Source organism: Neomonachus schauinslandi, chromosome 7, assembly GCF_002201575.2.
Source record: "Neomonachus schauinslandi chromosome 7, ASM220157v2, whole genome shotgun sequence".
NCBI classification, from domain to species: Eukaryota; Metazoa; Chordata; class Mammalia; order Carnivora; family Phocidae; genus Neomonachus; species Neomonachus schauinslandi.
In genome coordinates this window covers 122,128,930-122,141,181 of record NC_058409.1, presented here as the reverse complement: position 1 = coordinate 122,141,181, position 12,252 = coordinate 122,128,930, and the positions used below count along the sequence as shown (strand labels likewise).

The window sequence follows — 12,252 nt, the reverse complement described above, 5'->3', positions numbered from 1 at the left end:
TCCTATCAACTTATAATGAGTAAAATCAATTTAATTTTAAACGTTTTATTCAAATTATTCTTTATCTTTAATCGAACCTATAGCTTAAACAGTAGGAAGAGTCCACACATTGAGTTTGATTAACCTAGAAGGACCTTTTCAATTTGAATTGACTCAACTATTTTGAAAGGACTGGCAACCATAAAACATAAAAGACTTTAAAACTTTTGTGATTGTGCCCTAAGAAATAAAATGCATGTTGTGACCTAATGCACACATACAGGCACATATTAACAGTCGCTGTACTACAAGCAAAAAACTGACATTTTCACTTTCATTTTAAAACAACTGCTAGTCAAGACCCACAAAACTGATTTCACAAGATGCTTATGGGCCATAACCTGCAACTTAAAAATTGCTGCTTAACATTGAAAAGGAGACTTGCCAGTTCTTAGGTTGTAACATTCTTTGTGTAGTGATTATATAATGGTTCTTTGCATTAGTTTCTGTATTTCTCAAAGACTATGAGAAAGAGAATAGCTGCAGATTTGACCCTGACCACCCCTCCCTAGCCAAAGATGAGTTCAACTACTAGTCTTTCCTTAAAAAAAAATCTTTTTTTAAAAATTTTTTTAGAATCCTGAATAAGCATTATTAGGCCTTCAGCCAGTACCTGGGGTCTCTTTGCCTCTTATCAAAATTAAGGCGACTTTATACCAGATTATCTCATTATGCATGACTTCATTTATCCTAAACCATTACAAAAAAAGCAAACCTCTCTATTTCCTGACTCTTTTCTTCTAGGGGAGGTAGTCTACCTGATGGTCTCTTCCCTTAAATTAAGACTTCATCCTCAGTTATAAACAGATCCTCCCTTCTTATTACCCTGATGACTGTTAACATCTACAGTAGAAAGCTGTGAGTTTCACTTCCCTCATTTTCATTCAGTGAAGGAGCCTTAGCACTAAAAATAGACTCTCCTTTCTCCTAGTTTGCTATTGCTCCTTCCAAGTACAGTTGATGCTTGAACAACATGGAGGCTAGGGGCACTCACCCTCCAACACACAGTCAAAAATCCATGTATAACTCTTGACTCCTCCCAAATTTACTGATAGCCTGATGTTGACTAGGAAGCCTTAAAAATAACATAAAGTCGACTAATACATATTTTGTATGTTACATATATACTGTACTCTTACAATGAAGTAAGCTAGAGAAAAAGTGTTATTAAGAAAATCATAAGGAAAAGAAAATACTTTTACAGAACTATACTGTATGAAAAAAAAAATTTGGCATAGAAGTGGACCCATGCAGTTCAAACCTGTGTTGTTTAGGGATCAACTATAATTGCTAAAATACACATGTCAGAGTTCTTCCCCTAAGGTCATTGTTTTGTGTCCTCAAAACTTTTTTTTTTTAATGTTATGTTACGTTAGTCACCATACAGTACATCATTAGTTTTTGATGTAGTGATGCACGCTTCATTGTTTTCGTATAACACCCAGTGCTCCATTCAGTACGTGCCCTCCTTAATACCCATCACCAGGCTAACCCATCCCCCCACCCCCCTCGCCTCTAACACCCTCAGTTTGTTTCTCAGAGTCCTCAAAACTTTTGACACCAATCTTCCATATCCCTTTATTCACGGAGGATTTGGCACAGGCTTCCTCTTTACCCCTAGTACTGCCATCAGGTTATAACCTTGGGGTCCCTGTGAAAGGAACATTCAATGTCTGGTCTCATAGTTGAACCACACATTTTTTTTTACTATTTCTCTTTAGGTTGCTGCTTTTTGTTTATACCTCCCAACTGTTACCATATTTCAGGGCTATGTAATCTGCAGTTTATGCTCCTTGGTTGTACTTCTTAACAGTGGCTTCAAATAAAGACGTAGGCTTGCATTTAGGAACCATTTCCACCAAAAAATATGTATCTTCAAACCATATTAACCCACGTAGGGTCACAAGATGGGCCGATTGACAACATACACTACAAAATTTTTATTTTCTTTTGCCTCTCATTAAAGATCCATTTGATGCTACTCCCCTGTAATTTGTGTAGGTTATTCTAAGAATTGTCACTTAACTACATTATACCTAAGATGTTTTTTATGACTTACATAATTTGGAGGTTTATGTGAGTTTCATGGTTTGAAACCACTCATGAATATGAGTGGTTTCCATTGTCTGAATCTTCAGTCCTAAAGAGTTCATTAATTGAGGTGGTTTATTTTAATCTTGGGGTTTTTCACTTAACACACATTTTTAGTTATCAGATTAGTGACTCTCAGACTTTTAGTAGTCTGGTTTTAATAATCTGCTCATTGTGCTAATAGGAGTGATTTGTACTTGAATCCAAGATTAATAAATGTAGGCACATCTATGCTTCTAGATGTGCTAAATTTTAGATAGTATAGCTCTCCTAAGTTCAGCCTTATGAGAGCTAGAAAATAGAGGTGTGCTGTGTCTATTATATATCTACAAAAGCTGAAAGTGTAGTACTTCACAAAATTGTGACCAAATAACATTATCCTCTCAAGCCAATAACTTAAAATTTTATGGTAATTCAAACACCTGATTTAGAGAATAAAGTAACTGGGATGGGAGAAATGAGGTGAGAAAGATAATCATAAAGTACGAGCAATCTGAAGTTTTTAAGAACAAATAACTCCACAAACAACAATAACTTATAAAATCATTGTGTTGAGAAATAGACATTATTTTTTCATTTAAAAGATTATTTCCTAATTCACGGGAAAGAACATAACCAAGTACGTCATAGGCACCATTTGAGGTATTCACTGTTTATTCATATCAGTTGAAGCTGAGTCAGTTATTCAATCCTTGATAATGTATTAAACACGCTGATTGTGAGTATAGGAAAGTCAAATATTTTATCTCTTAACCTTTGTAATCAAGGGACCTGGCTGAATCAGTTTATAAAGTGTTTTACTAAAAGGAAGAAAGGTGGTTTAATTCAGAAAATGCATAAACCTGTGGAATAGGTGTTTCTATTCAAAATGAAAGAGGGTTTACTTTTGGAGGATGGTACATTGAGAGACATTACCCCACATTGCTGGATTTTTTTTTCTTTAAGTTGGGTCATCTTCAGAAATTAAACATTTGGTCTTTGAATTATGTTGCTGTAACTTTCAGAGTTATACAGACGTTAAAATGATCTACAGAATACAAAAGCTCTTAAATTTGATAGCATTCTTTTTAATTTAGGGAATAAGAGATGATAAATTACAATGAATAAACTTTGATGCCTGCTTTATGAAATATATGATGTAAGTTTTCTGTGTCTGGCTGTTGTGAGGATTTTTTTTTTTTTAAAGAGAGAAAGAAGAGAGCAGACTCCTTGCTCTGGGGATATAATAAACCATTGTAAAGAGAGTACAAGTACCAATACATATATTGACCCTTGATTATTTTTGTATATTATCTGTATATTATAATTCTGGGATATTAGTATCAGGTCAGTATATGTCTCTGAGAATGGGAATTTAGTCTAAGCAGAACATAATCAGAGAAATCTCCTTTCTAAAAAATTTCATGATGGACTAAGGGCCAAATACTTTGGGTTGTCTATATTTAAATACCCAAAAAGGTTTATAACATTTTAGGTAGTACAAAAAAGAAAGCAGTTTCATTTCTTAAAATTTGGGAAATGTCTTCATTTGCCTATAAAATATAGTAATTCAGAAACTATACAAGAAGTACACTTGTAAGTGATCATAGGAAATTATGAATGACAGGCAATCAAAAAGCATTTATTAACCATTAACATATACATACTAAATATTATAGGTCATGTGGAAAGGGGAGATAAATACTAGAAAACATGATCCTTCTATCAAAAAAACACATTTAATTAGAGGTCTTCAAGACATTAAGGACCTTTTTTTTTTTTAAGAGAAAGGGAGGGGCATAAGGAGAGAGAGAATCCCAAGCAGGCTCCACACTCAGCGTGGAGCCCAGTGTGGGGCTCAGTCTCAGGACCCTGAGATCATGACCTGATCCTAAATCAAGAGTTGGATGCTTAGCAGACTGAGCCACCCAGGCACCCCAAGACATTAAGGAATTTTAAATGAGGTGCATAATGTGTTTACCTTGGGGCTGAATGTGTGGACAATCCAAAGCTAAAGTTGCTTTCTTTTACCTGTATCAATATTCTAAAAAGGGGACATCACTGATAAAATACAGTTGAATTAAGAAAGCCAGCACAGAGTAATGTTGCATGATTTGAAAGTGACACAGATAAGTACACTCAACATTAGTATGTCAGGATTCTCAGCAGTGAAGTCTTTGGAATATTACCAGTCACAAGTATTACATCTTTGTTGGGTAAAATTTTTGCTATGTGTGTCCTTAGAAAAATAAAGGAGTAAAAGTTAACTGAAATAATGCCTTCATGATGTTGACTAAAAGTTCCACAAAGAATAAAAAAGGATTATTCCTCCATCGAGATTAATAATTTATGTTTTATATTCTTAAATTATTGGGATTATATATTGAGGCTTTGAAAGTGTCTTAATCAGTACCCATTCATTTTTGTCATGATTTATTTGTATCCTTTACATAAGTACTATTATCATTCAAATGTTATAGTGTTAAGGTTGATTATAGTTACTAATATTCCCTGCTATAAACCACTACGGTACTCCTTGCTCCCAATTTCTAAAATTTAGCAGGTAAGACATCATTTTTATACTTCCACTCAGAGATTTACAAGGGTAAGTAATTTAAAATTGTCATCTTTAATAGTCATCAAGGACAAATTATCCTGAATAAATAGCTTTTGCTACTTCTTTGTTTTTAAGCTCTCAGTAGGGTGTTAAGAATTTGTTTCTTCATAGCAACTGTTCGTGTATTTGTGTATATGTGTGTAGGATTAAGTAGTAAATATGTTAATGTTACTATGTTGGTATATTTTTATCCTGTCTTAGTCTTTCATGGGAAAATATGAACTTATTTCCTAACAAACTTGAATTTACTATTTTTAATTATAGACATTTACATTTAATATATTTTTATTTATCCTGCCTTTCATGTTTTTATTCTCTTCACTTTAATGCATATATTGGTTTATCTATTTGAGGAAGTTCTTTGTAATACTAAAGGCATTACCATGCCTCTCAAATAGACAGTGATAGGTAAAAGTTATAAAACTCTTGTCCCAGCCACAGTATACAACCAAGAGCATAGAGGAAGAGAAGGGTATGATAAGTGTCTTCCAACTCTTCAAATTTGCACTGAGAGATAGTATTACTTTCAAACTAACTGGTCCAGACCTCTGTAAAACAAATTTGGGTGCTACCAAGAATGCGAGATGAATCCCTTACTACATATAGACTGGATAATGCCGGCGGATCTCTGGTTTTAGAAAGTTTTAGTCCATACACACAAATGAAGGCATTATATCAAAAATGGATGATATAACTACCCTTTTTATGTTTTTTAAGTTATTATATAATGATATATGTATAAAAACTGCATTGTCAGTTTAGGGTGAAACCTGTTAGAATTTTAAATACGTGTTTTATTAAAATACAAAGCTGACTTAGAAAACTTATATAAATACTAATATTTCATTTTTATTGTGCTAATTTAGTTAAAATTTCCCTTTTATCTTCAGATTTAAATTCTTTTCTTACCTTTCATTAATAGGTAGTATAGATCAATCAGTGTTAAAAGAATTACCCCCCGAACTTCTGGCAGAAATTGAATCCACCATGCCACTTTGTGAACGTGTGAAAATGAATAAACGCAAGCGTAGCACAGTTAATGAAAAGCCAAAATATGCTGAAATCAGTTCAGATGAAGATAATGATAGTGATGAAGCTTTTGAATGTAAGTATCACATAACTTTATTATTATCTTAGAATTAAGCAGATTGTTATGTTTGTCTCATTCATAATTTGGGGGGTTAGGAAGAGTACAGTGATCTTAATAACATAGTATAGCGAGTTTTTTTTTCTTTATACTTAAAAAATGTGCAAAAGATGAGATCAGTTGGCACCAAGAAAAAAAATTTTATGAGCTATAATTAGTGTCAAATAACACAGGTACGTGTCTGTATTTAGCAAACATTTATTGAGCTCCTACTATATATGTTAGGCACTGAGAATAAAAATACAAATAAGATGTGGCCCCTGTCTTTGAAGAGCCTTCAGTCTAATGGGGGGAATTATGTAAACAGTTGTAGCACAGTGAGAAAAGTACAGTGATAATAAGTAAATCCAGGGTGCTATGGGACCACATTGGATTGGCATCAGAATTATACTTGGGGGTTCAGGGAATACTTACTGGAAGAGGTGACACTTGAGTCTTGAAGGACACATAGGAGATAGCCAGGTGAAGAAATATTTAAAACCATACTATCACTAAATTATGAACGGATTAGCCACATTGCCAGTTATCTGTGTGGTTTGGACCTGGCTTCTCCTTTTTGCCCACCTGTGTCCTGGAATTCCTCCCTTGTTTCACTGTTTTCCAGAGCTGGCTTCTTCACTACACAGCTACCTCTCTACAACACTGTGATCACCTGTCTTTGCACTAGACTTGCTATACCTCGCCTGTCTTCCTACTGGTCCACTGAAAAAGTTCTTCTCTTTTATCCCTATCTTCCTTCTTCTGGAGCAAGAGAATTGAGCCTAGCCAAGAGGGGTCAGCAACCTTGTTTGACTTAAACGGCATTCAGTGGAAACAGACTATGGGAGATCTTCACTTGTGTGCCAACTGACTTAGTCATTATGACCAAAAGAAGTGGGAAGACCACCAGTGTGTTCTACCTTTTCCACCTAGTTTCCATAGATTGAGGTGTGACAAGCAAGGGCAGGAAGGACAGATGCATGCTGCCAATTTTAAATGTATATTGCTGATGGAAATCCTTCACCTCCTCCAAAGTTTTCAATGTTCATTTACTCTGATCTTCTTTAAATTGTGAGCTCTTGAGCTATGAGGAGTAGACTATGAATACTGAACAAATATGAACAAAGTTTTAAAATTGAAATAAAATATAGAGCAAAGTTAATCTGACATATTTAATTATATGTATAATTGTTATAACTTGTTATTATCATGAGATGTATTTACATGCAATATATTTCAATGGCTTAAGTTAATACTTTTTTATTATAATCAAACATTTTGGTCATATGGGAACATATGCTCTGGAAAGGGAGAGGAGAAAGGAGATCTGGTGGCCCAGAAACTCACTCCCCTTTATATACATGCCTCTCCTTCACTCTTCCTCCTTCTCCCCCGTACCCAAAACATCACCCATTTCTAAAGGGAATAGCTAAGAAGGAGGAGTTCCTTAGTTGCAGATTGGTTTCAAATCACACTTCAACTCCATTTAACTGAGAGTGTCTCCCTGCAGTGCTAAACTGATGAGAATTTTGAAGCTACCTCACAGTTAGTAGAAAGGATAGCATAATCAGAAATACCCACCAAGTGTAAAATAGGGGAGAGAGCCACACATGCCTTATGCTTGTCATCAGTGCAGTCACTATTCTTTTCCTTGCTTTCTATTATGAGAGCTGTCGTTTCATCTTATGGGAGCATACACTGTCATCTTAAAGCCATGGATCCTGTTACATCTATTCCCAAGTATATTGGAAGCTGATATTAGTTGGAGAACCTCAGTTTCAACCTGCTAGGCACAAGAAGTTTCTCTGGATTTTTCAAGAGACCTCAGAGTAGCTTCCTGTTTTTCTTAGTTTATTTCTATACAAGTAACTATAGAAAAATTGACTCAGAGGCACTGATTTGAGAGATGAAAGAATTTCAGTTGGTTGTTGACATAAACAACCAAATTGTCATTACACCATGACAAAAACAATGTAGTGAAGATACAGTGTAGTACAAAATGTAGAAGTATTATGAGAACATAAGCACAAGCATTATGCTGCTTTGAGAGACTTTTTGAAACTTAAGGTTTTACTGCAGTTTAATCAAATTGATTTCCTAAAAATCTAAAACTAAGACAATTGTTTTATTGAAGGATGGGGGAAGGGTTGAGGGGGGGTGACTTTGAAAGTTGGGCCACATAGATATGGGTAGCCATAACACAAGTACAAGGTCATTGGGTTGCTGGAGAAGGAGGAGGGAAGACATAAGCTAAGGAGCAATGTAGGTAAAATTTAGAAAGGGAAGGTGGAAGACACTCAAGGCATATTTTACCTGTCTGCTGAGCTCCTCCCCTACTTCTTTCAGGGTTATGAGGGCAATAGAGAAAGAACAAACTAGTAACAGTGAATTGGGATCCTGATAGCCTTATTACAACACACTGTATCATAGAAGTTGGGTGGGGTTTTTTCTAATTTGCCATCCTATTTTTATCCAAATTTCCTAAAGTTTAATGAATGTGAAACAAAATTTTCAAGGCCTATAAAAATTACCACCAATACAGTATATTGTATGTTCTTGCTAACAATTGTAAGATTTTTCAAGCATTTTCTAATCATAGAATTGAATGCTTGAAATGGATTTCTTAAGAAATTAAAATTCAGAAAGGCTAAGTCAGTCATATTTTAGATCATAGAATACTACTTTCTGCACATTTCTGAACAAACTTATTGTTATTTCTCATATTTAGTAGGTATTTTAGTACTTGTTGAAAAAATATTTAGTGAATGTTACATAAATGACCTGTTTCTCTGACACAAACATGCGCGCACACACACACACACACACCCCTCCTATTAGTTTATAAGGCAGCCTCTCACTAAGAGAATGTACTGGGGCATACCCTAATTGTAAAGGGGGGGGAGTCCTACTTCTTCCTCATATTTCATGTCAGATTTATGCCTAATTACGAAGAAAATCATTGGAGATTTAAATATATGCACTTACGTTTGTCTTTTTTTATGAACTATCTTGCTATGCCAAGCCTATGACCAAAAAGTAGAGGAAACAAAATTATCTTTTTCTGCTATGCTGTCAGTAGATTGGACAGAAGGGTCCAGAACCAGAAACCAAACTAGATTCTTGAATAGGAGTAGCTAAGGCAGCATGTAAGGGTAAGATTAGCCAGGGTACAGACATTGCTTATCCACCTAAAGGCACCAGCACAAGCATAGATAGAGTGCATGGGCCAGAGGTTAGCATCCTTAAATCTAAGGCTTTAAGGGGACTCACCAAGAGTTTTAAGTATTTGGGTATTGATCATAGTTAGGAATTCTAAATAGAAGCCAGTTCAAAGAAAGCAGGGGAGTCAGATTTAGTTCAACAGACTGGAAAGTATTTCATTGTCACCAACAAGTGGTCAAAACAAGATGCCAAGATACAGGACACATCAGTTCTCTATCCTAGTTTTAAGTTGGTGGTGGTACACCCTAGAGCAGGTATGGTAAATATTTGTCACTTCTACTGCCCTCAAGCTCTCACAAGACAGACATCTCTAATCAGTCTTTCTTGTTGAAATATGATGCTTTCTTGGGGGAAATATAATGCTCTAGGCAGCTATTACCAGTTGATCAGAGTTGATGTGTCAGATGAAATCTGTTTGCCAGTTCTGCCTGGAAGTTCCTGTCAGTACTGGTGTATTTAATGGAATGCTTAGACCCTTGGAAGGTTGGGGAAGGAACTGAAGGTAACATATATAAATATGTTTATGTAGCATGTATAAGCTTAAAAAGCTTTTCTCCTTGGGTTTAAGCAAGTACATTGTTGGAGAACTGAATTCAATATATGAGTATTTACAACTGTACAGATTTATTCTATCTCTGTAGGTCTGTGATGTTAGATTATCAGTCTTTTGACTTTATACCTAAGTTTTGGGCTTAACTTGGCTTTTCATTGTTGGTATACATGATTACTCCATATTCTATAGCACTTTCTCAAAAGTTTACTTTTCCCCCAAGCCCTGCTCCCCATCAGTAATTCATATGCTTTAAGGTGTTTCTGTTTTTCATCCAAATCCTAGATGAAGATTGTTTTACATGCCTTAATTAATCCTGATGGTTAGATATTATCTTTACTGACTCACTGAATACCTTTCTTTGAAATGAGCCCTGTTTAATTCCCAGAACATTCCTATTTATTAGCAAACCAAATTCATGTAGAAATCTTTAAATCTAAAATAATAGGATAATGCTAAAATAAGTGATACCATTTCTATACCATAATTTATATTTCTGATTAAACAGAATGACTCCATTTCCTAGACCCACACAATGATTTTCCCCCATGTGGTTCATTTGTGAAGTGCATACAAGTTTTAATAGTCTTTTTAAATGAGGTAAATTATTTGTCATGGGGATTTGCTTCTAGCCTCTAGGAAACGACATAAAAAAGATGATGATAAAGCATGGGAATATGAAGAGCGTGACAGAAGAAGCTCTGGGGATCATAGGAGAAGTGGCCACTCTCATGAAGGAAGAAGGAGTTCGGGTGGTGGTCGTTATCGAAACCGAAGCCCATCAGATTCTGACATGGAAGATTATTCTCCTCCTCCCAGCCTTAGTGAGGGTAATTCATCAGTGTCAACGGATTTCTTACATAAGCTGCTTTAAATTTAGGTCTTTAACTTTGAAGAATATTTGATACCTTTTTATGAGTTAATTAACAGCTATTTGTTAAGACAGAAGTATATATTTAGTTTGGAATGGCAGTGGTTATTGTTTAAGTATTTAATGTTCTGGAGGAAACTAGAAGCAAAAATAGAACTATTTTAAGTTGTCATTCCTGTATTTCAGTATTTCTTTATGTTTATTTTAGTTGCTAGAAAAATGAAGAAAAAAGAAAAACAGAAGAAGAGGAAAGCTTATGAACCAAAACTAACACCTGAAGGTAACATTTTTAGTTTGTCTTTGTTCATAGTCTTCAACTTCAGTTTTCTACATGTAATGTGATAAGTTTTTATTTTTTTCTGTTGTAGAAATGATGGATTCTTCAACTTTTAAGAGATTCACAGCCTCAATAGAGAATATTTTGGATAATTTAGAAGATATGGATTTTACTGCATTTGGTAAAATCATTTTAAGATATATTTATTTACGTCTAAATATAAAGTCAGTTTTAAATATATTTACCTATGTATTTAGCTTTCTGCCAATTCTCTAGTGCATACAGAGGGATGGTCTTTGCTCTCTAGAAACTTAAAATCTAGTTGTAGAGTCAAGTGTAGTCTATGTTTATTTGGTTGTTTTGTTTTGTTTTGCTTTAAAGATTATTTATTTGAGAAACAGACAGACTCCCCGCTGAGCAGAGAGCCTGATGTGGGACTCGATCCCAGGACCCTGGGATCGTGACCTGAGCTGAAGGCAGATGCTTAACTGACTGAGCCACCCAGGCACCCCTCAAGTGTAGTCTACGTTATCAAGAAACTGAAAACTTTAATGTAATAATCAGGTATTATTGATAGTGTCTTTGGAATCCTGAGAACGCAGCTACCAAAGTAGGTGATAATAATTAAAGAAACCTTTATTCAGATGAGACATGAGTAGGTGCTAGGTAAGGAGAGTACTAATATGAGCAAGGATGCAGAAATAGGAACCCATGCATCTGCTCATTTATTATAGACAGTATTTATTGAATACTTACTCTTTGTCAGCAGTATATTAAGTGCTAGAGATGCAAAGATAAATACCCCAGCCCCTGGCTTTAAGTAATACAGAATCTAATACGGAAAACAAGATAGTAAACCAATTAGAATACAATAGGATTAATATATTAATATATTCCTTTTATAATAATATGTAAAGATCATATCTTTAAATACAAAAATGTAACACTGCTTACAGTATTTAGAGCTACTCTCAACAATTCCATGCCACCTTCAGCTGGTAAAAACACTAGTGCCTGATTTATACAAAAGCCATATAATATACAATAATTTTGATATCAGTCCACCTATTTGAAAATGTCTTAAAAGTTACATTACCCTTTATATTATATTACCCTTTATTTTAAAAGTATTTGTTTTGTGGAAGTCACAAAGTATCATTAATGCATTTCTCCATTATTTGGCATACCAATTGTGTGCTGAGAAACTGTCTTCCATGTCATTTAAGATCCCAACAGAATCCCAACATTAAGACAGATAGCACTCTCAAATTAGGATAATTTGAGGAGGACTTATTTACAAAGAGACCAGTTACAGAGTTGGGGACAGATGGTGCCAGAATCTGGGGTTAACAGCCATGGAACTATTACCATCCCTACTCCGAAAGGAACAAGGGTAAAGAGAAGTTACCAGAACTCATTCTGTAGGGAAAATAATGTAGACTCCCTTGAAAAAAAGCAGTAACCTTTTGGTCAGAGAACA

At 34.9% G+C, this 12,252-nt stretch overlaps 1 protein-coding gene across 1 annotated transcript in view; it reads left to right on the top strand.

Moving 5' to 3' along the window:
• The window catches only part of NIPBL (NIPBL cohesin loading factor), a 202,673-nt gene that overhangs the window by 131,028 nt on the left and 59,393 nt on the right, over nt 1-12,252 (top strand). Inside the window, exons 11-14 of the mRNA XM_021700498.2 lie at nt 5,649-5,831; nt 10,257-10,454; nt 10,704-10,775; nt 10,864-10,953. Coding sequence (XP_021556173.1) covers nt 5,649-5,831; nt 10,257-10,454; nt 10,704-10,775; nt 10,864-10,953 — 543 coding nt within the window. The remainder of the gene's footprint in view (nt 1-5,648; nt 5,832-10,256; nt 10,455-10,703; nt 10,776-10,863; nt 10,954-12,252) is intronic.